Below are 25,730 nucleotides of genomic sequence, written 5' to 3' on the forward strand. Positions count from 1 at the left end.
TTACAAAAGCGGCCTTTTCTTTTTTGAGTACTTTAATCCAACATCACGTGATTCCATGTTTGGGACCTGAGGCAGACTTTTATTAGAGTATCATTCATTCACTGCCCAATGTCACAAAGTAGGGGAAATCTAAGAAACTAAGGAAATATATGGTATCTGTTGTGAACTGATATGTACTATTACTCATCCTGGGCCTCCACCACGAACCACAGTTGCAATAAAATGATGATAATGATGATGATGGTAACAATGATGGGCTTCTACCAACAAGAGGCAAGGACAGCCCTCTCTGGATGGATGAAGGATTACTGAAATGTTAACAAAGAGCTTTCAACTTTAGAAGAAAAAGCATGATCATCAAACCGCACAGGTGAATCCTGGAAAGGTAAATGAGTTGTGAGACTAAATCCCCCAGCAACTCCTTTCCAGTATCTGACACCAAGTGAGAGAAAAGAAATTAAAATGTAAACCATACTGCCCTCACAAAAAAATCACCTGCAAGTTTCTGATACATTTCAAAAAAAAAAAAAAAATAGACATAATTGTAGTAGATCTCTTTCATAAGTCTTAAGTAAAGATACCTTTTGGGATTTTTTTTTTTTTACATATATAACAATGAAATAAAGAGCTGTTTGAAAATAATCTTTAAAAGTTCGAGAACACAAATCAAACAAGAAACAAAATAGATTCCTTTATACTGACCTTCAAAAATATTGTTCTAAGCTCAGCTGGATCTGCTCTCTTGGTTAAAACCACCTATAAATAAACATAAAAATGTTTATATTATTAGAACAAAGCTGAGAAATCAAGCTAGCAGACTGAAAGAAAATAAACTCCAGGTTAGAAATTAGTGGATTTCATTTTTGTACTTAAAGCACCAAATTTCCCCATTGCATAAACTACTCCCTGGATTTTAAATTAGACTCCTATGTGGCTTCTAGAATGACAGCAGTCTGTGCAAGAAACCAGTAAAGCTCTTAATATGTGGTATTTAATGTATATCTTTTTTTTTTTTTTTTCCAAAAAGTAAGTAGAAAAAAAGAAAACTTGAAACAGATCTGTAACCACCCGGCATTTTTAAACTACACACCAGAGTGATCCATACCCTTCCAGAGGGGAATATTAAATATTAAAGTACAACTTGTTAACTATGCAAGAGAACATAGTTCTTAAAGAAGTTGGTGAACAAGGCAAATCACATTAACAAACAAGGGAATTACTTCCCACAGTTCTGCCAGGAACAGGCATGAATGCCTAGCTATCTGGGCATGCCAAGCAAGGTCTCCTCCTCTCCCTGACTTTTAAGAAGTCAGAAGTCTCCAAAGGTATGACTATTATTCTCCACATTCTAGAAATACAAGGGGCTACGGTTACCTTTCAAGAACAAAATTTGACAGATTAGCTCAGAATAGGTGTTGTGCTTAATTTCCCAGCCCACAAAGTCCAAAAACATCAGTGGAGAAAAAGCAAGACAAACTTGAATATGGGTACACCGGGCCAACACAATAGAGTCCTTATGTGGAACCAAACAGTGGGCTTATTCAGTGTCCCATCACCCAATCCTGTTGGCAAAAACCATCATAAGACTGAATTCTCACTAAGCACAGCGTCACCCCATGATACAGCCAAGGAGGGGTTCCTGGAACCACCCTAATACCGGAGCCATGTCGCTATCCACAGGGAGATTTATGCAAATTGTTCTAAATCCCTTCTGTGTGTTTGCAAAGGCTCTTCTGAGATCTTTGGACAATGGGTTCTCTGTCTCTAAATATGTAACTGCCTGAGCTTCTTGGCCTGCCGCTGTCAGGAATAATTTTATTAACTAATCACTGGAATGGGAGAGGTAGTTTTTCTGAAACGAGCTGGTTGGTCACCTTGTTTCCCAAAGCAAGACTGATAACTCCTTTAATTTCAGCTGAGTACTTGTAACCTCTAATGCATTACCAAATCTTTTTAAAATTCTAAACTAGTTAGTACTCTTTGGAGAAATTATTCAATTAAGGAGGAAAAAAATAGAATGCTAACCAACCTAAGACTGATGATAATGCCAATCTATAGGTTTCAGGAGAAGATTCCTTCCTTTCGGGTTTATAGTCTGAGGAAGGGAGGATAGGCCAAACACTATTGGAGAAGATGAAACAGCATAAAAACGCCTCCATCCTCTTAAGAGCACAGAAATTCCCTCCAAGTTCCATATCTCACGACAGTCCATAAGTAACTTTTTTTTAGAAGGCAAATGGTGACCCTAGGTACTTAGTTGGGTTTCCTTTTAAAAGCAAAAGTAACAAAGTGAACGATTCTTGATCCATCTGAATACCACATCCTTTAAAATCTACTTAATTCACTATGCTGTGCACTTCATAAAGCTTTCCCTGGGCAATGCTATTTTACAGTGAACTTCCCCTGCCCTAAATTCCCACGGCATTCTTCCATTGCTAATCCCCAACTGCACATCAGTGTTCCCCACCAGGGCTGCACCTCTCTAAGAAACAAAGCTTTCACTCTAACTCTGCCAGGATCTAAGGCACAGGAGAACACAATCCATAAAGGGAGAAAATAACGAAGATTAGAGCACAGATCAATGAAATAGAGACTAAAAAGACAATAGGAAACATCAACGTAACTAAGAGCTGGTTCTTTGAAAAGATGAACAAAATTGACAAACCTTTAGCCAGATTCACCAAGTAAAAAAGATACAGATGGCACAAATAAAATCGGAAATGAAAGAGGAGACATCAACAACTGGTACCACAGAAATACAAAAGGGACTACTGTGAACAATTATACTAACAAATGTGACAACCTAGAAGAAATGAATAAATTCCCAGAAACACACAACTTACCAAGACTGAATCATAATGAAATAGAAAAATCTGAAGACACCAATTACTACTAAGGAGATTGAATCAGTAATTTAAAACCTCCCAAAAACCAAGTCTAGGACCAGATAGCTTCACTAGTGAACTCTACCAAACATTCAAAGAAAAATTAGTAACAATCCTTCTCCAACTCTTGCAAAATATAGAAGAGGAAGAAACTCTTTCAAACTCATGAGTCCAGCATTAGCCTGATACCAAAACCAGACAAGGATGCCACAATAAAAAAAAAAAATTACAGGCTAATATCCCTGATGAATATATATGCAAAAGTCCTCAACAAATACTAGCAAACCAAATTCAACAATATATTAAAAGGATCATATACCATGATCAAGTGAAACTTCTCCAAAGAAGATACACAAATGGCCAAAAGATACATGAAAAGATGCTCAGTATCACTCATCATCAGGAAAATGCAAATCAAAACCACAATGAGATGTTACCTTACACCTGTTAGACTGGCTATTATTAAAAAGAGGAGGAAAAAAGGCAAGAAAATAACAAGTGTTGGCAAGAATGTAGAGAAAAGGAAACTGTACACTGCTGGTGAGAATGTCAATTGGTGCAGCCATTATGGAAAACAGTATGGAAGTTCCTCAAAAAATTAAAAATAGAACTATTCTACTTAGGGGTATTCATCTGAAGAAAATGAAAACACTAACTTGAAAAGATATATATGCACCCTCATGTTCACTGAAGCATTATTTACAATAGCCAAGACATAGCAACAACCTAAGTGTCCACTGATGGATGAATGGACAAAGAAATTGTGAGATAAACAGATATAAATAAATATAAAATGGAATATTATTCAGGCATAAGAAAGAACGAATCTTGCCATCTGCAAGAACATGGATGGACCTCAAGGGCATATGCTAAGTGAAATAAATGACAGGGAAAGACAAGTACTGTATGATCTCTCTTATAAATGGAATCTATATATCTATATAAAAACAGATATAGAGAAAAAAATAGAACAGATTGGGGGTTGCCAGAGGCAGGGGAGTGGGGTGGGAGAAATGGGTGAAGGGTGTATAAGTTTATTAAAAATTTTGTTTAAAAAGCAGGACTTATTCACCAATGTATGACCAACATCTAGTATAATGTCTGGCACATAGAGGCATTCAATAAATATTAGCTGAAGTACTGAATTCTTTGAATTAATTTTTTAAAAATCCATAGAGTGACCCAAAAATCTAAGTCATGCCACCTAATGTGTATAGAACATTTTATATTTTCAATGCATGACTATTACCTCATTGGATCTTCACAGCAAAATCTGAGACCTGCAGAGAGCATAATATTGCACCCACTTTACACAAGGAGAAACCAAGACTCAAAGAGGGTCAATTATTTCCCCAAAAGTCAGATCTGGCACCAATTTGTGCTTCCATTTCTAAGTGTTGTCTGAGCTGAGATCAGATTCCAAATCTTTCATCTCTTACTCTGTTGGTCTTTCCACTGAGCCGCACTGTAGGCAGCTTCAAACTGACCATAACTTACATTAACCACTAATATAATACATGCCTAGAAATCAAGAATCTCCCAATTTCTTCTACCACCACCAGTTTGTAGTGTCCATCCAGTGATGTGATTAAGAACATGGCTTTAGGGGGGCACCTGGGTGGCTCAGTCGGTTACATGTCATCTGACTCTTGGTTTCGGCTCAGGTTATGATTTCAGGGTCCTGGAGCCGAGCCCTGCATCGGGCCCTGCATTGGGCGTGGAGTCTGCTTGGGATTCTCTCCCTCCTTCTCCCTTTGCCCCTCCCCCACTTTCACTCTCTAAATAAATTAATTTTTTAAAATCTTAAAAACAAACAAACAAACAAAAAAACATGGCTTTAGTGTCAGGCCACCTGTGACTGGGGATCAGGTGTGACATCTAAACTAGCTATGTGACCTTGAGCCAGATCTCTGACCTCTCAGTCTCACTTTCCTCACCAGTAAAATGAGAAGTCCTGGATGGTTGAAAGGGTGACAGGAGATAATAACATCCAATGCTTAGCACCACAAAGAACACAGAGTTAAAGCACTCGATAAATGAAATCTATTATTTGTATTATTTATGGAGAGGTGTTTATATTCTACCATGCTTACTCTTTAAAAAGTCTAAGTGATGAGTAACCTGGCTCATAACTTAAGAAGGAAAAAATGAGGAGAGAAGGGAAAGGAACTCATGGATCTTCAAAAACATTCAGCAAACCACTAACCACAGACGTTTTCCTAACTCATCCCCTCTGCTATCTTAGCCCCAACCAATGCTACTTCTTGAAAACACACCCAAAGTTCCAGATATACCGTGGAATTTCCCTGAGGCCCATGGAAATGTGTGTTAGGTCCTGAAAACACTGTAATGAAGCACAAAATAACTATGGTTCAATAGGGGATAAATTCAGAAAAAAATGTTTACCAGTCTCTTGGCCTCCCCACTGCTGTATGACTAGTCAGAATTCCCAGTTCTACTTCTACCTCCCATTCTTACCTTCTTGTTTGGGTATCATGTGCAGTGAAGGAATAACACTTACACAGCTTCTTTCAAGACAACGTAAGTTAGAGCTAGAAGTACCAGTGTTCTGAGGGTGTGCTGAGATGGATTCTACCTGGTGGCAAAAATCAATACCCAGGAAGTTTGAGGAGCTGGAAAAAGGGAACTACAGAAATGTAGCCTCCCTTTTTAAGTCAACTCAAAACAGCTGCTCGGCACGCACACTCTGCAACACTTTAACAAGCCTTTAGAAGATTCATCAAACCTGAGATTGTTTCCAGAAGTCTGAATTTCATTGTTATATTTTTCTTATACTAACAGCATGTAAATATTTACAGCTACTGTTCTTACAATCTAATTGCCTGATTTTATCATGCTTCTGAATTTGCATTTGTAAGAATAGATTCCACTATTAAACAAAATTTGTATATCAAGACTTTTAAATAAAGGAACTAGTTTTCAAACATAGTTAGGAAAATCACCAAGAAGGAAAAAAGTTCTTGGCAGATGACTATGAAATATTACTATTGCTACTTAAATCAATACAACAGAGAATCTAACTATAGCAGCTAACTTTCACACACAGTCAAGACTCAGGGAAAAGAGGGAGGGCTAAAATAGAAAAAAACTATGCATTATATATTTTTTCCACAAACTGGGAGGTCAATTCAATGAATCTATGTTCTATGGGACAAAATTTCAGGACCACTGAGTATGTAAAATTTTTGACAAGACAAACATTAGATATAATAGCTTGAACAGTTAACAATAGCATTTGCAAAACAGGTGCACTAGCTAGGTACATCCTAGATATAAAAAACCAGCCAACAATAACATAACTTCAATGACTGGGCTTTTAAAAGGCAGTAGCAGGAAGCATGGCAAGGAGAACCAGAAAGATACTTTCAGGACGAATAAATTCACTCTTACTTTAATATGAGTTAGGGCAGCCAAAAGAAGGAGAACACCAGGAAAGATTTTTCTACATGGAGGAATATTGTTTAAACGGGCTTTTTAACACTGGAATCAAGCCACAGTTGTAGGCTCATTAACAAATCACAGTGGTACAGAAATGTGAACCCAATAGGGCAGCAGGGAAGAACATAAGAAAACCTACACAGAATAAGGAATACTAATTTGAAGAAGAAAGTGTAAAGAAAAGAAAAGCTCTCTCCTTCCAGTGAAAAGCTGTAAGATATATATATATATATGCATGATCTCCTCAAATGCATCTTACTCCCAACTCCTGCAAAGAACAAATTAAGGGGCGCCTGGGTGGCTCAGTCGTTAAGCATCTGCCTTCGGCTCAGGTCATGATCCCACGGTCCTGGGATCGAGCCCCACATCGGGCTCCCTGCTCCGCAGGGAACCTGATTCTCCCTCTCCCACTCCCCCTGCTTGTGTTCCCTCTCTCGCTGTGTCTCTGTCAAGTAAATAAAATCTTAAAAAAAAAAAAAAAAAAAACAGAAATTAAGCAGATGCTCCAAAAATGCTGACTCAGGAAGAAAGTCTTCCAGATGAGTAGAAATCAAATCTGTATAATGAAAACAGACAGCACCTCCTTCTAGGCCAGCGGTGCTCAAAGTGTGGGCACTGGACCATCAGCCTCCAATGGGAACTTTTAGAAATGCAAATTATCACACCCTACCCCAGATCTACAAATCAGAAACTCTGGGGGTGGGGCCAGCAATCTACAGTTGAACAAGTCCTCCAGGTGATTCTGATGCTGTTAAAATTTAAGAACCACAGCTTTAGCTAATGTCCAATTCGGTCTGTTTAGGACTGCTATTCTCAGCCCCAGCTGTATATTCAAGTCTCCCGAAGGACATCTGGGTTTTATCAATGCCCAGGCCTATCAAATTAGACTGCAAAGGTTAATCCAAGCAGAATCTCTGAAATGGGTACCTTTAAAGCTTCATCATGAGATTATAATGAGGGGCTCGGGTGAGAACCACTGAGTTAGGACCCAAGATCCCAACCTGAGCTTTGCTACTCCCCCAACTGCATAACACTGCCTTCACTCAGCCCTGCGCCCATCTCCCCCACCGCCCCCCCAGCCACAAACCTTAAAGGTCTGAAAGCCAAGACAAGCACAGGCTTACACTGAAAATTCTACTGTCATGAAGTCATTATTTACCTTAGATATGAAATAAAAACCAGAAAAGACAGCTCATCAAAAGTGAGCTAGTCTCTGTTGTACGCACAGGTCCACATGCAGCGACAAGCAGAAAACGGAGGTGGAGGGAGAAATGTCTCTGCCTGGTCTTCTGAATCTGAGGAAGTAAGTGTAGTGGGTGGACCTGAATCCCAGTGGAAAGCTCTACTGGGTGTGGCCCAACAATTCAGAAGCTGAGGCCAACTCTTCTTCCCATCTATCTTCCCATATCTCCACATCTATCTTCCTGTACTGCAGAGACTGGAAGGTTAAAATGACATTTCCCAGACTCCCTTGCAGCTATGTGGCCTAGGTGCTGTCCATCAGATGAAGCTGGGTGAGATGTGGAAGGCAACATTTTGGAAAGCAAAGACTGGGAAGGTGGGGGCCATGCTTCTGCTGTTTCTGCCAGCATCATTGCTAGAAGTGTCAGATTTTCCCGTGGCAACCTCCTGCCCACGTCAGTGGCAGTATGGGTCTGAACACTCCCCTTCTGGCAAGCCATTTCATGACTGCATGAGAGGTAACTGCTCCCTTGGTGGCCTTCTTTGCCATGAGGGCCTGGAAGGCACTCCTGGAAGCTCAGCCTGAAGTCTGTTTCTTCGCCTTCCCAACCAATTCTATAAGCCATTTAACACCCTGTAATAAATCTCCCTCTCCTTAAACCAGCTAGAGTGAATTCTGTTCTCCGCAAGTGAACCCTGACTGATAACAATCAGTAACTGCAAAAGAAATTTTGGAATTCCCCAAAACCACAGTTAGCATTAACTCGAGAAGAGGTAAGAATGAGGTGTCTCATCAAATTGAAGAAAAATAATTTTTTACTGAATTCACTGAGTCCCTCATTCCTCATCCTACAGTTTCTCTAAGTTCTACTAAATGAAGAGCAATGATTATGAAAAAGTTACTGAAACATAAATTAGTATAGAGATAAGATGCCTTGCTAAGCATGCTTCAAACCACAGCCTTTCTGTGTAATCAACCCTCAAAAGTTCACATCACTCAACAGTTGACTTATAAGGTACCAGATACCACAAATGGTAACCTGCCAGGTAATTACACAAACGGGTCGTGTCAGGGGTGCTGGAGATGTTTATCAGAAGGATTCAATAGCTTGTGAAGCGTGTTGGATTTAACTCTGCACAGGTGTAGACAAACATTAAACAATGATAAAGTCATCGCCATTACAATTCCATATTAAGAAGTACAGTGCAACAGTTAAAGAAATGAATGGTGATGTTTTAGCTGTGGGTTCTGTTATGCTAAAATAACTTTAAACACACTAATTTTAGATTTTATTATTATTGTTATTAAGCTAAAGCTAACATTCCAGTAAACGTTCCCAAGAGTAAAAATTTGAAAAGAGACAGTATGAGTCTTTTCTAAAATAGACATTTTTCTGTTTATATTTTCAACTTCTTAGGGAGACAGAAGGTGTTTGTTCACCCTGACAAAAGCAAACATCACCAGGTTCAGAGTAAAGATTTGGGTCCCAGTGTATTACTAACCTGGTGACCCTGAACAATCAGTTAACATCTCCGAGTTAGGTTCCTCATCTATAAAATGGGCAAAGTGACAAAATCTACTTATCTATTTCAGGAAGTCATCTTAAGGACCAATTAGAACCTCCACAGGAACCAGTGTTGGCATAGGAAAACCTGAACTGTGAAAGACAAACTGCGGAGGCTCAGTGTGGACCAAACAGAGATTTAAAAACTCTAGGAGGTCCCAGCCATAGGAGGATCTCCACATTTTTGTGAGTTTTACCTCTGGGAACTCAACCTGGTTCTCACAGTGAATATGGGAGAAATATCATTTGCACGTCTCACACAAGGACAGGAAAAGGAACCATTTTGAAATGCATCGAGTATTCTGTTCTTTTTTTTTTTTTTTTAAAGATTTTATTTATTTATTTGAGAGAGAGAATGAGAGAGAGCACATGAGAGGGGGGAGGGTCAGAGGGAGAAGCAGACTCCCTGCTCAGCAGGGAGCCTGATGTGGGACTCGATCCCTGGACTCCAGGATCATGACCTGAGCTGAAGGCAGTCGCTTAACCAACTGAGCCACCCAGGCGCCCTATTCTGTTCTTTTTAACAAGATCTGTCCTCAGGAGAAATTATTTATTAAGAGCCTAACCTGCTGCGGTATTATCAGAGCCTACCTTACTGTTGGGATGATAAATATCCTATTCCAGCCACCCCTAGCCATTCTCTCCCACCTAAGAGGAGGGGAAAAAAACACTTGTGAAGTATACTGTCCAGAGCCAGAGGCTCTCTAATGGGCAGAGACCTAATCACAGGCCTACAGAATACTTCCTCTCCCTCTACAGTCTACCACCAACACTACCAATGGCCAATTTGCAGCAGTTCCTTTTATCCATCCAGTACATCATGTCTGGCTACCAAGAAAAAATTACAAAGCATAGCAAAAGGCAAAAAAAACTCCATAATTTGAAGAAACAGAGTGAGCATCAAAACCAGCCTCAAATATGGCAAGAATGTTGAAATGACCAAAACAGGAACTTAAAACAACTATGATTAGTATGCGAAGGGCTCTAATGGATAAAGTAGATAGCATGCAAGGACAAATCAGCAATGTAAACAGAAAAATGGAAATTCTACGGAAGAACCAAAAGAAATACTAGAGATCAAAAACACTGTAAGGATAATGAAGAATGCTTTTGATGGGCTTATTAGTAGACTGGACATGACTGAGGGGAGAATCTCTGAGTTTGAGGATATATCAATAGAAATCTCCAAAACTGAAAAGCAAAGAGAAAAAGGATTGGGGGGATGGCGGAAACAGAATATCCAAGAACTGCAGTACAGCTACAAAAAGTGTAACATAGATGTAAAAGGAATACCAGAAGGAGAAGAAAAAAAGGAATAGTAGAAATTACTTGAAATAATGATTGAGAACTTCCCTCCAAACCAATGTCAGACATGAAACCACAAATCCATGAAGATAGAAAAAACCAAGCAAGATAATCAAAATCACCTTAAACATTAATGATCTAAATGCACCAATAATTAAAAGACAGAGCTTGTCAGATGCATCAAAATACAAGACCCAACTATATGCTATCTACAAAAAAAAAAAAAAACACTACAAACATAAAAATACTTATAGATTAAAAGTAAATGAACAGAGGGGCAGGCACTTGGGTGGCTTAGTCAGTTAAGTGTCTGACTCTTGATTTCGGCTCAGGTCATGATCTTAAGGTCGATGGATTGAGTCCTGTGTTGAGTCCCACAGTGGGGCTCCGCACTCAGCCCTGCATGGGGTTCTGCGCTCAGTGCAGAGTCTGCTTGAGATCCTCTCCCTCTCCCTCTGCCCTTCCTCCTGCTCACACATGCTCTCTCTAAATAAATCTTTAAAAAACAAAAAAGGAAATGAACAGAGAAAGATAATGCCATGCACACACTAATCAAAAGACAGCAGAAATAGCTATATTAATTTCACTCAGAGCCCATTTTGAAGCAAGGAAAGTTACCAGGGATAAGGAGGGACATTATAGAATGACAAAGGGATCAATTTTCCAACAGGATATTAACAATCTTCAGTGGAACAGAATAGAAAACCTAGGAACAGACCTACATAAATACAGTCAACTGATCTTTGACAAAGGAGCAAAGACAGCCTCTTCAACAAATGGTGCTGGAACAATTAGATATCCACATGCAAAAAAAAAAAAAGACCCTAGACACAGTTCTTACACCCTTCACAAAAATTAACTCAAAATGGATCAGAGACCTAAATGTAAAACTCCTAGAAGATCATAAAGGAGCAAACTTAGATGGCCTTGGGTTTGGCACGGACTGATGCATGAAAGAAAGAACTGAGAAGCTGGACTTCATTAAATTAGAAATTTCTGCTCTGCAAAAGACAATGTCAAAAAAATGAAAAGATAAGCAAAAGACTGGGATCAAGTATTAGCAAAAGACTGGGATCAAGTATTTGCAAAAGAACAGCCAATTAAGAACTGCTATCCAAAATACACAAAGAACTCTTAAAACTCAACAATAAGAAAAGAAAAAAAAACCCAATGCAAAAATGGGCCAAAGACCTTAACAAAAACCTCCAAGGAGGATATATAGATAGGAAGTAAACATATGAAAAGACGCTCCACATCATCTGTCATCAGGGAAATACAAATTAAAACAGTAACAAGATACCAATACATGCCTATTAGAATGGCCAAAGTCCAGAACATTGACAACACCAAATGCTGGTGAGGATGTGCAGCAAGAGGAACTCTCAGGGATTACTGATGGGAATGCAAATGGTACAGTTATTTTAGAAGACAGAATGGCAGTTTCTTACAAAATTACAATAGTCTTATCATACAACCATGAACTGAAAACTTATGTCCACACAAAACTTACTTATGAATGTTTACAGCAGCTTTATTCCTAATTATTGAAAACTGGAAGCAACCAAGGTATATTTCAGTGCATGGTTAAATAAACCATGGACATCCAGATATTGGAATATTATTCAGCACTAAAAAAAAAAAAAAAAAAAAAAGAACTATGAAGCAATGAAAAGACATGAGGGAAACTTGAATGCATATTACTGAGTGAAAGAAGCTAATCTGAAAAGGCTACATACTGTATGACTGCAACTATATGACATTCTAAAAAAGCCAAAAGTATGGTGATAGTAACAAGATCAGTGGTTGCCAGAGGTGAGGGAGTAGGGAAGGAGAATAGGCAGAATACAGAGGATGTTTAGAGCAGTGAAAATACCATGTATGATACTATAATGGTGGATACATATCATTATACAATTTGTCCAAACCCACAGAATGTACACTACCAGAAGTGAAGCCCAATGCAAACCAGGGACTTCGGTGATAATGACGTGTCAATGTAGGTTCATCAACTGTAACTCATGTACCATTCTGAGGGAAAATAAAGGGGAGACTGCGCATGCTTAGGGATAGGTGGTATACAAGAAATCTCTGAACCTTCCTTTCAATTTTGCTGTGAACTTAAAACTACTCAAAAATATTAAGTTTATTTAAAAAAAAAGGATCATTAGTAGCCAGGACAATCAAGATTAACTTAATCAGGGGCACCTGCGTGGCTCAGCCGTTAAGTGTCTGCCTTCGGCTCAGGTCACGATCCCAGGGTCCTGGGATCGAGCCCCGCATCAGGCTCCCTGCTCTCCCTCCTCTCTGCTTCTCCCCCTGCCTTTCCCCCTGCTTGTGCTCTCTCTCTCTCTGTGTCACATAAATAAATAAAATCTTAAAAAAAAAAAAAAAGCCTAAATTAGGGTAGAGTAACTAGGCACACACCTGTATAATCTCCCTTTATTTTCAAAGAACCCTTGAAGCAGGTTGGATTCTTTTCCTTTACAGTTGAGAAAACTGCAGTCAAACAGGTTGATCTACACCGAACCCCATGCCTATTCCACAGGGCTACAACCCAGGCAGTTAGGTTACCTTAGAGCAGGGTTTCTCAATCTTGGCCCTACTGACATTTTGGGTCAGATCATTTCTTGCGATAGGGGGCTGTCTGGTGCACTGTAGGATGTTTAGCAACATCCCTGGCCACCCCCCTCCTCCCAGATGTGACAACCAAAAATGTGTCATTACCAAATATGCCCTGGGGCAGAACTATCCCACCCTGATTGAGAACCATTGTCTTAGATGGTGCTGCCCATTCATGCAATGCAATCACCTCTGGGAAGCCTTCCGTGTACCAGGCCCAGTGCCAGGCACTGAGGACACAATGTCAAATAAACCAGAGAACCTGCCTCACGAGGGGGATGACGGACTGACCAATGAGTGGTTGGTACAATGTGGGTGGAGATACGCGCTTCCTCAAATTAGAGTGGTGGCAGAACTAAGACTGTAATTCTGTTGGAGTCGGGGGTTGCAGAGGTAAAGTCTCTGGAGCTGTTCATTATTGATGACAGCAATTAACAGTGACCAGGTAGCTTTTACTGGGTCCTTAACTCTATGCTAGGCATGGTGCTAAAAGGCTTTTTATCTGACCTCATTTAAACATCCCTAAAACTATTTAAGGTGAAGAGTCATTACTATCACCATTTTTCAGATGAGGAAACTGAGGCTATAAGACTCTTAGTCTTAAGTGAGTAGGTAAATCACAGAGCCAAAAATGACCCAAGAGCCCAGGTTGTTTGGACACCAATTATAATACCTGGAGGATGTGCCAAGAATTTGGCAAGCAGGGATGGGGACTTGAAGCTATCCTTATGAAGGGGACCACTGGACAACACTGTAGCCGAAACTAATTGAAAATAAAGTCTTTTTAATTTGGCGTTACGATACACAAGTGCCCATGGTTCAGCAGAAGGCAGACCTGCCTAATGCAGAATATTATTCTCCAGTATTACAGGTTGAACTCAGTCTTAATTTTTTTAAAAGCATCAAGGTTACAATATAATTAGGAACCAGCTGCAATTGTAATTACAGTTCCCAATATAATTTGTTACATATTAGCAAGTGTCAAATTACTACTGCTCCTTAAATGAATAAAAACTGATTGTGCTGAAGACTGGGATGTATGTTCCAGATGGGGAACAAAGGAATATAAAAAATATATGACATATTTATAAAGTGCTGAAAGGTTCTACTTAGGAGATCACCAAGTTGCTGGAGCCCAGATAATGCCATAGAAAGTTAAAATGGCTTCTGAGAGAGAACAGTTAACTTAATAAATGCAGAGGAAGAGAAAGCAACAAATCAAATGACAATAGAAAAGTTGCTTCCACTAAATAATACCTTACCTGTTCAAAATTCTGCTGTGCATCAACATCATCGAACTGAAGAATAGTCAAGGACCCAGGAGGAAGCCAAAAGAAAAAGAACAGGAGCCCTCTACACAGCCAGGACTCTCATCCTAAAGAATGCATACAATGTCACTCACGTGAGCCCTCCTCTGCTCTCTCCCACAGTCCACAGACTTCTGACATTACTCTGAACAACTTCTCAGATTCCAAACCCACAGCTCACACTTCTATAAAGCTACCGACGTCACAGGCGTGGCTCTGAGCTTTGCAAACATGAGCACACCGACCCAGGAAACAAATACAACCATGCCCCTCAGGAAACTGAGGTACACGTCGAGTAACTTGCCCAGAGCCATAGTTCGAACACAGAGTCCAAGATTTCAACCATTATATTATACTGGCTTTCAGAAGAGAAGAGAGAATAGAAGATTGAAAGAGCAAGAGAACCTAGAAATTAAAAGAAAATTAAGGTGTCTTAATTGCATCAACCAATTGCAATGCTTGGGTCTTACTTAGATGACAATTTAAAAAACTATTTAAAAAAATTATAAGAAATGGGGAAATGTGTAAAGTGTGTACAGGATAGATATTTGATAATATTGAAGAATCACTGAATTTTTTTTAAGATATAATATTTTGGTTGTGCATTTAAAAAAATCTCTTTTAGAGATACACACTGGTATTTACATATACAATGATATGATGTTGGGGATTTGCTTTGAAAAAATCAGGGGGATGGAAGGAGGAGCGATAGTGCGGTATAAATGAAACAATATTGGCCATAAACTGATGATTCCTAAAACTGGCTAGAAAGGACATGGGGGTTCATTATACTTTTCTATTTTTTTTTTGCACATTATGGAAAATATCCATAATGAGAAGTTTAAAAAATGCTGCAGTTCTTTCAAGACCTAAGTCAAATGCCAATTCCTCCAGGAAGATATCCTGATGGAAACCAAATTCCCCTCATGGAATGCTATTTGCCCCTATTTTATGGGCCTTGCAATTGGACATTTAAATTTTCACCCTATCCCTAACCAACAATATGACCTCCTGTGTTCTCATTTGTTAGAGAAGTGGGGGGAGAGAGGGAAAGGATTGAATGAAAGCAGTGTAAGCTGGGGCAGAATCTAACAGTGCCTTGCTTCCCAGTTACTGGTACCCTTTCCATATTCCTATTCACAGCAGCTGAGTTGATGGAGTCGTTGGAGGACAGCTGAGCCCTAAGGGGAGGCTCTCCTGGACTTCTGAACTAATCGTCATCTAAACTATTTTCTCTGAAGAATCTAAGCCAGCAGAGCGTCTGGGCTGAGGGGGCAGCAGGTCATGCTGGCTGGTGATGTGGCACTAGTGAAGGTTAATGACCTCCTGGGGTTGAACAACAACAACAGAAATTAAACTGGTTCCCTACCTTTCTTCTTATATGAAAATAACTACAGATAATTAGTAAATAATTTCAAAAAGCGAGAGACTTATAAAGAGTACTAGAAAAACAACTGGTTTCTTATATAATATTAAGTGGGGAAGCCATGTTTAAACATCACAGACAGCTCAGAATCCATAAAGGAATCCATAAATGAAAAGATTAATAAATATGTAATTTTTCAAAAATGAGTATGAACCAGCTAAATATCAAACTACCACCAAAAAAAAAAAAAAAAAAAAATGTGCAACAGACAGGGCAAAGGGCCAAGGTTCTTAATTTAAAAGTGCTCTTAGAACAAATCAATGTGAAAAGACAAATAATCCAAAAGAAAACTGGACAAAGGCAAACTACTGGTGGACACCAAAATAGGGCTATAACAAATCTCCAAGAACCACCAAAAAAGAGAACCAGGGGCTGAGCTTTTCTTTCTGGTACTGAGAGGGAGACAATGGAAAGAAGTGGAATCCTCAAACCCAAGAGTCAACATCAACCTGCAATAAAAGAAGTGTGTGAGTGCTCACAAGAAATCAAATTAGGACACAGATGCAACGGGAAGACCATGTGAAGACACAGGGAGAAAAAGGCCATCTAAGAACTAAAGAGCACATTCTAAAGCTTGTCTCACCTTGCCAACCCTGCCAACACCTTGGTCCTGGACTTCTAGCCTCTAGATTTGTGAGAATATAAATTTCTGTTGTTTAAGCCACTCTGTCTCTGGTGCTTTATTATGGCAGACCTAGCAAATTAATATAGAATCATTTAATATACACCATGCAAGGTACACCAGTTGGGCATTCTTTTATTTATTTATTTTACTGTTTCATTTATTTATTTTGGATCCAGGGTCAAGGACTGCATTTGGTTGTCAGGTCTCTTTGGAGGTCTTATAATCCAGCCTTTTCATTCCCAACTTGACATTTTTGAGGTCAGACCAGAGGTCTTACAGAAAGTCCTACTTTCTGGATTTGTCTGATTGTTTCTGATGATTAGACTCAGATTCAACATTTTTAGCAAGAATTCTCCAAAAGTCATGCATGTTATATACTTCCCACTGCACCACATCAGTGGGCTGGCAATGCTAGCTTGTTCCATTTCCTGATGATGTTAAATTGTGTCACAGATGGAAGCAGAGCCCTTCACTGTACAGGTACTTCCCACTCCACCCCACCCCCCCCAATTAGTAATTTACAAGGAGACACTCAGAGACAATGGGAATTCCAACAGTCTTTTACTGAAGAATTTTAGCATCCACTGGAGACCCTTGCCCAAATCAATTATTACTACAGGTTGTGAAGTGATTTTTTTTTTTCCTTTTCCTTATTCTATCAAGCCTTCTACCTTTATTGGCTGGCATTCTTTGGTAAAAAAAGAGCTTTACCTCCCACTCTGTCTCACTTTGACTTTTGGGGGGATGAATACTATTCTCTCATGGAATGATAGTGTTGTTGTTGTTGTTGTTTTTTTAATTCAATGTGTTAGTCTATTTGCAACTGATTTGTTTTTATCATGGTAAAACATACACAAAACTTAACATTTTAACCATCTTCAAGTGTACAATTCAGTGGCATTTAGTGTATGCACAATGTTGGACAACCACCAGCACTAATCATTTCATCATTCCAAACAAACTCTATAGCCACTAATATCCAATTGATTTTAATAGCCATTATTTTTTGTAATAATTGTGACACACTCATTGTAATATGTATATGTATACATATATATGTGTGTTTAAAGAATGAAAATCATAATACACAAGAATGACTGCTAATATTAAAATTTGGCCAACTTAAATAAACCATTATGCAAAAGTTGTTGGAATAGAAAGGCAACATCCAAACCCACTGATCAAACATAACATCACAGGAACAACCAAGAATTATGTGCCCCCTGAAGTAGCACTCAGTACCAAGTACCCAATAACCTGAGAGAGGCACCCAGCACACCTTAGGAAATCCTCAAGCCAAAAACAAAAAATAAAAATTAATAAAACCCTAAGCTTGATCAAGCCTCCAGATCTAACTATCACTTGTCAAACACTGGGGAAAGAAGAACACCAGAGGGAGGCAATCAGCAAAATCCAAATTGTAGGAAAGTACAGGAAAGATGATCCAATTCCCTCATCAAATAAACTGCAAGGAAATAAAATAAAAGAGGCAGGAGAACCTATAGATTAACAGGATTTAAAAGGGAGATCAGTCAAATGCCATGTGTGGCCTGTGTCTGAATCTTGATTAGAACAAACCAACCGTAAAAACTATAAATTTAGGACATGGGATTTAACATCCTGGCAGGTGCTTCAAGGAATGGTGAAATAAAACTAAGACCCTTATACCTAAGAAGAACTAAAGAGAACTAAAAAAATAAAAATAAAAAACTTAAAAAACCTGCCAACCGATATAGAGAAATGACAAGAACACTCCTGTCTCTGACTGAGCTCTAAATTAAACAACAAACAAACAGGCTCCCTTTCTCCCTGGGAGTCACACTGTTGCCACAGCTTTATGGCAAGGAATGAGAACAGGGGTCCCATTCACAAACCACTGTGAAGGATGTCAGATGGGAACGAGCATTAGGTAGTACTGGGAAAATCAGACAACAGCCAAGACCAAGGAGGCATTAGCTGGCTAAAGAGATTAAATTTTATTCTGTAGGCAGTATGAAACTACACTGTGTAACAAGGTAAATTAAAGAAGGCAACGTCATACAGTGGTTACGTGCCTGGACTCTGGACCCAGGCTGCCTGTCTTGAAATCCTAGCTCGGCCACTTCTAAGCTGTGTGCCCTTGGACAACTCATTTAACCTCTCTGTTCGACAAGACAAACGCTGTTCAGATGAGTTTGCCCATCTGTATAACAGAGATAAGAACAGCACTTATACGTCATAGGATTGTTGAGAAGATTAAATTACTTCATGTTCACAGTGCCCAGAACAGTGCCTGACTTTGTAAGTATTAAATAAATGTAACCTGCTATTGTTGTTATTTGCATAACCTTTCTGAGCCTTAAGTTTCCTGTCAAATGAGGCTACAATACCTTCCCTGCTATGCTGTAGATGATTATAAAGATAATCATAAAGATAAGCGTGGGTCTTCATATTATCTGGTTATTTTAGTCCCCGTAGACTGTGAGTTCTTGAAAACATGCCCTTAATAGCTTACTCATCTTGGTAAGCCCAGTACAGTATGAGCTGGTAGATGGTTGGTATCCACAACACACGTGAATGCATCTTCTCAAACTGTTATGTGCTGTCCACATGAACACAGTACTGCTATTAGCATGGCAGTGCGAGCCAGTCTTAGAAGCTGCCTTTGACAGATCTGGACAGAATGGCGAGGGAAGTGAAGAAAACAGACCAGAGGCAAGACCAGCCTGGAAGCTACAGCAACGCTGTAGCTAAAAAGGAATGAAGACCTGGACATAAAGGGAAGAGACAGGACACTCTAGGGCAGAAGGGTTTACTGAACCCATCTCTCTGTCCTCTTGCAAATTCCTGCCTGAGGCCTCTCCTGGCGCCCACAACAGGTACTTAACTGAGCTCACTGGAGACTTTAACCAGTAGGAAAGTTAAGTCGCAGGCTGAAAGTGAGGAACAACCAACAAGATGAATTCAATTCTAAGTAAGCTGAGTCGGAAATACCTCTGGGGCAGCAAAGTTGAGATTTCCAACGAACAGCTGCCAGTGCAAAGGCTGCTGCCTGAGAGAGCTACCTGGACTGGCTGACACGGAGCCGGCACCCTCAGAGGGACGAGGACCTCGGGACACCCACATTTCAAGGGCAAGCAGAAGGATGAAAAGAAGCCTGCAAAGGAGAATAAAGGACTAATGTGAGAGTTAAGAGGCCAACCGTGAGAGGGGACATCATGAAAGCTGACAGAAGGTGTTACAGGCACGAAGAGGTGGGACATGGGGTCCCAGGAGACCAGATGTAAGGAGGACAGGCCAACAGGTTCAGATCTGGTGACCCTGAGGAGGGAATGTCAAGAAAGAGAAGAGACACAAGTTCATTTTCAGGGACTTTGAGTATGGGTGGGTCGTCAAGAAATGGAGAAAAGTACAACCCTTGTATAATAATCATACATTCCCTTAAATAATAATTCAGGGATGTGCTCCAAAAATAATACCCTGACCCCAATGCAGAATCAAAATTAATCCTAAAACCCTAAAATTTATACTGGATTTTATCACTATGTAGTTAATTCTGCAAAAAGTTGAACTTACAACCAATTCAAAAGGTGCTGCACCCCTGGCTTAGGAAGGCAGCTACATTTAATTACACAGTAATGAGAGTTCCAGACCAATACTTTAAACTTTAATGTGCATACAGTCCCCTGGGGATCTGGTTAAAATGCAGATTCTGATGCGACAGAATCTTTGGCCTGGGCTGCATCCAAAAATGCTGCAATTCTAACAAGCTCCCAAGTAAACCAATGCTGCTGGTCCATGGACCAAAACTTCCGATAGCGAGGCTCCAGGAAGACCACTCAGAGAATCTGGCTAAGCAGCCACACCCGCTAGCTATTATGGTGAACAGTGAATGGATCACAAGCTTAAGAAAAGCACACTATGTTTTAAGATTTTATTGATTTATTTGACAGGGAGAGACACAGCGAGAGAGGCAACACAAGCGGGGGGAGTGGGAGAGGGAGAAGCACGCTTCCCGCAGAGCAGGGAGCCTGATGCGGGGCTCGATCCCAGGACCCTGTGATCACGACCTGAGCCAAAGGCAGACGCTCAACGACTGAGCCACCCAGGCGCCCCAAGAAAAGCACACTATGTTTTGTTCGGGTAAGTCAAATAATGTCTATGTCCCCCAGTTCTCAGTTAGGTAGAAATGTCCCACAGCCCGCAAAGACATCTCTTGGCCATCCTATAGCACTTTCTAATTCCCGAAGTGTTTTGCACACGTTATACTGCATTTGCTCATCACACGTCACAGACAGTCCCTGCTTTCCATAGGGTGATACTAAGCACCTAGAGAAGTTAGACTCGTCCACGTTGGCACCATCAGCGGAAGCAGCAGGCATGTAACCCACTCCTGCCTGGCTAGCTCCTCACTAAACCAGAGCTACTTAAAAATAAACAAAATATTCTTCGCAGCCTCTTCCCACTTAAGTCATCAATTCTGAGCTCCTCTGCAGCTCAACCTACCACTGTAACCAGACTCAGACATATGAGAATCACAAGTCTAACTTGGAAAAACGTCTAAATAGGCATCTGGGGCTTCAAGGCTGTTCAAATCAGGCTTATGATGGGGTTCAGGACACGCACCAAACGCAGCACCTTGGCATATGGAATGTCTGAAGCCAAAGGGGTCTGAGAAAACAGCAGAAGCAGGAAGGTCACTCTGACCTCCTCTCCCACAACCCTCTTTCCTGAAATCGGTCATGTAACTCCCATGTGAAGGGTACCCTCCCTGTACCAGGAGGAGGAAAGACATTCTTATCACCAGAGATGGGGATCTGGGGACCCAGACGGCTGTACAAACAAACCTCGTTAAACTAACCTTTGTCTTCTAGTTACTTCTTCATCATTTACTACTCCTGGCCCAAACCCCTTCATCTCAATTCTTTACAAATCCACTTTCTTTGTCTAAAAGGAATAAAAGTTTCCTGCCCTGGTCACTTCTCTGGGTCTTCATTCTCTTGTGATGACTCCCATGTACTAGTAAAAATTCAATAAAATTTGTATGCTTTCCTCCTGTCAATTTGTTTTTGTCAATTTAATTTTCAAATCCAGCCAGGGACCCCTAGGAGGGTCCAGAAAAACTTTTTCCTCCTCTACACTCACTTATACAATTTTCTTACAAATTGTACTGCGCTAGTCTTATGCAAAAGACATTTTACCACAGAACGGTAAGTGTATCTTGAAATATCTGACTCTTATATCAAGTCAACAATTTTCATGGATAACATGTGGAAACTGTGACTACATGTGGAAATCAAGACAAAGCTACCAGCCTAATAACAGTCATTAAATAGAGTGGTTTATTTAGGTTAAATTACTAAGAATTTCAACACTGCCAACTCTGCTATGTTGTCAGCACCTAAAGTCAAAAGGAACCATCCGGGCTTATTTTCACTCACACAACTGCACAGCAAATTTCCAAAGGAAATGGTTGAGTATGAGTACTCTATCTTGTAAACGTTTCCAATCAACAAACCAGACCACCACGCTACAAATCAACCAATGGGAATAATTCTGAGGTAACAGACCAGAGCCACCATTAATTGGGCCGATTTAACCCAACAAGAGGGTCTGGTTAAACAGGGCCCGCTCAGTTGCTGTTAAAGACATTGCTAAGGGAATTCTGTCACTGCGGAGAGGGCACAGCCCCCTTAAGCCCCAGCAAAACCAACACGCATCTGCAGAGTCACACATTCCTCTGTTCCAAGACCCACTGGAAGGCATTATGGCAGGAAGGATGGGTGCTTATGAAGCAGCAAATGCTGAGCAAGGAGGGTTGGAAGAAACCGTGCTCAGCAGGCCTCATCCTCATAGAGAGCGGAAAACTTAGGGTGGAATGATTCCCTTTAAGAACAGAACAAAAGCAGAGGCTTGACTAGGACAAAAGGTCAAAGGAGCAGGAGTCAGAGCCCCTCCAGCAATCTTATAAAGAACTCCATAACCAAAAAGACCTGCTCCCTAGTTTGTTTAGATGTTTTATTGTGGCTTTCAACCCTTCCCACCACCCCCACCCCCCAGTTCTCTACTGACTGACCAACACTTACAAGAGGTGTGGCCTAACTGGGGAACACCCACAGCACAGGGGCCCCAAACAAGGTAGGCCAGGGAAAAGGCTACCAGACCAAGGTTACTCTGTAACATTTCTCTACCTTTCACTTGCTGTTTCTTATCACTGGAATGGGTCTTCCCTCTTCTCCCCAACCATTCCTGCTGAAATACCACCTCGGTCGTCCACAGAAATGGTCTCCTTCCCTGATGCCCCCATAGCCCTTATTATGGCACTAACCCTACTTAGGGCATTTCCATGAGAGGAGTCAGCCTGTACTATGGTTGTGGTTTTCTTGAAGGCCCAAAGGGAGGCCAATTCATTTTCATATCCTCAGTTTAGCCCCATTTGGAACATTAGAAAGAACACAATATGATCATAGCAACAACTCATCCAAGAATGGAGTATCAATACTAAGTGTACTAGTCCTACAGACCAAATTTTCATTATTATTAATGCTTTAATTTGTCTCCAAATTTATTTCTTTTAGTTCTAGGCTAATTTTACACAAATTATTGGTCCATGTCCAGTTTTGATCTGAACATCTCTGAACTTGAGTGAGCATTCTCTAACTCTTAACAGTTTCATTTAGTTTCATTTCATCGTTACTAATGTACAAACTCAACCAATGATGAAGAAGGAATGTTCGCTACAACCAAACTGGGGGGCGGGGTGGGGGGGGGGTGTGTGAAGGGGAAGGAAATGTTTTTCCCCTCTATTACTACTTTTTAAAAATGCATTTTTTGAGGACTTGCATGAAATATAATTTTAAAAACTCATCTGCATTTTAACACATGCGGAGCTTGGAAGTTTTTAAAAGAAATCCTGAAAACAACAGAAATAGTACAGGCAGACCACTTACCATTTACCATATAGCCAGGGAACCCATAAGGATTATTTTTACAAAAGTAGGCAGAACAAGAGAATGGAAGCTTTTTGAGTTTGTCTCAAAATACTAAGAGTTAGATCAAGGTTACATCGTGAAAAAACAAGTACCTTTTGCATTGTACTGGATTTAAAAGGGTTAATGCAGTTTCCAAAAATGAATACCAGGGATCCTCAAAGAATCTACCTAAAATAGTTATCTATACCCATATGTTCTCACACACACACACACACACACACACACACACACATAAATACACTCATGCACACACCCAAGAGCACACTCCTGAGGATGGAACTCAAGAGTAATTACAGAAAAGAAAAAGGCCACTTAGGCCAGGTAGTCTAGGAACATGAAGAAGTCTGCAGATTTGGGGAGCCTGGAGAAACTTAAGTCATAGAACAGCATTTAAATATATTTGTCTGCTTACAATTTCCATTGCAAATGTGATTAGTTTGCTTGAATAAATAGGAATATGATGTGTTGGCCATGTTTTCCTCTTGAGGGTTATCACAGAGTTTTGATTAAGGACAAATGTTTCAAATGTTGGGTATATTTAAGTTCACTGCACTTAAAATGAACTAAGAAGTTGTATAGGCTTGATTAAAGGGCTGCCTTCGTGAACTTAAATTAAAAGCTATAAATTCCAATGATTCAAGTGATTGGGACTAAATATGGTATTCTGTCAGAAAAGTTGAAATGGAGTCCAAAGAGACTGAAATGGTGTCCAGGTTTCAAAAAACGGTGAAAGAGGAAAGGTCAAGCTGTCGGAGTTGCCTTTCCTCTGGGTTAGTGAATGATTCACATTACGCAGAATTCCTTTTAAGTAAAACATCACAAGAGTTACAGGCTCCCAGAACAATCTGTTTTGTCATTTCTAAAAAGAAGCCTCCCAAACGCTCAGAGGCCGGTATGTAAGTGTTGTCAGATGGGGAGAGGAGGTTGAAGGATGAGAAGTGGGGGTGGGATAGTGGTCCTCTGGAGTTTTTACACACACGCGCACACAAGCCAACTATTCCGGGCAGCCTCCAAAACGGAAGTCAAGGTGACTTCCCCACCGCGGGAGGGCGGGGCCTTTGAAACCTAATAGGATCAGGCTTCAGCCCGGGCTGTCGGGAAGAAGCCCCAGTCAACAACAACCGGGGTCAGAAGCAGGTGCGCTCTAGGGTGGCCGAGGGGCTCTGATGACCCCGGGCCCGCCGGGCTTCTCCAGGCCGACCTTGGCTCAGCCCGCAGGGCGCCAACCAGGCACCGACTCCCCTCCCGGGCCAAGTGGGAGGGTTCAGCCGGCAAAGTTTCCTACCGCAAGGTCGGGCCTCCGTCCCCGCACAGGCCACATGTGCTGCCCGGGAGGAGCGGTCACCTCCCTTCTCCCACTGATGCAAGGTGGAACAGCTGCCCCGCGCCCCTCTCTCTTTGTTTTCCACGTTGCACCAACTCGGCACGTGAACGCCTGAGGCTCCCGAGCCCCGGGGTCCCGGCTGGCCGGCACGCGCGCCCCGGGGCAACGGGCCGACGCTTACCTTGGCGGCCGCCATGCTTCGCCCCGGGTGCGGGCGGTTGCAGGACCCTCTCGGCGGCTCACTTCCCGTCCGGGCGGCAGCGAGGATGGCGATACAGCCCGGCAGCGTGCGCGCCCGGCCTGCCTCCCCACGCCCTCCCGCCGGCGCGGGTCATGCGGGCGCCGCCAGCCCATTGGCTGCGCCCGGCCCGGGCCGGCGGGGCGCGCGTGATCCGACGGCCTCTGCCCTGCGGCCGGGGCGGGCCCGGGTCCGGGGGCGGTGGACGCGGCGCGCGCACGTGACGCCCGCTTTGCTGTCCAGCGGCGGCCACCTCGGTGGCCAGGGTTCAGGGGCTTACGCGGGGCGGGAGCCGCCGTCCTGGGGGTAGGTGACCTGAGGAGGGAAGCTGCGACTTCGACCGGGGCCGGCCGTACCAGGGGCTGCTCCAGGGCGGGTAGACCCGCAAGGAGGGGCACGCAGCCTGAGGAAGTTGAGAACTCCACTAGGTACTGTTAAGCCCGATTTTCCATGTCGGTTCGCCTGGGAACGGGCTCCACTCTGCACCATCCTAGAATGTATCCAAAGGCATTGGCCAGTTAAGGGAAGATAGCAAGTATCACTGGCGAATCTACTTTGAGGCCAAATCTGTAAACTCTAAGTACCAAACAGGTATATATAGTGCAGAACGTAATATTTGTGAGGCTACTTCATTTCAGCCCTGGGTATTAGGATGGTAGAGGTCAAAGATTCCGCCCCCCCAACCCCCCGAATATAGGCCCTGCTAAAATAAATAGGTCAGAATTTTAATGGAAAAATTAAATATATAACCTCCGGAGATCTTAGTCCTTTTTATCAAAATTCCATTCGTCTCTGCCATGAAAATTTATAATTAAGGCAACGGT

At 41.4% G+C, this 25,730-nt stretch overlaps 1 protein-coding gene across 5 annotated transcripts in view; it reads right to left on the reverse strand.

Annotated features, from left to right (window-relative positions):
* SLC25A13 (solute carrier family 25 member 13) overlaps positions 1 to 25,730 on the reverse strand; it is a 183,626-nt gene that overhangs the window by 154,584 nt on the left and 3,312 nt on the right. For 2 of the 5 annotated variants that reach the window (XM_078059285.1, XM_078059286.1), the window contains exon 2: positions 703 to 756. In XM_078059285.1, the coding sequence (XP_077915411.1) occupies positions 703 to 756 (54 nt within the window). Of the gene's footprint in view, positions 1 to 702; positions 757 to 24,849; positions 25,000 to 25,730 lie in introns of those variants that run through there. The other 3 variants (XM_036094709.2, XM_078059287.1, XM_078059289.1) reach the window with 3 other exon arrangements.

This window comes from Halichoerus grypus, chromosome 12 (genome assembly GCF_964656455.1).
Source record: "Halichoerus grypus chromosome 12, mHalGry1.hap1.1, whole genome shotgun sequence".
Lineage (NCBI taxonomy): Eukaryota > Metazoa > Chordata > Mammalia > Carnivora > Phocidae > Halichoerus > Halichoerus grypus.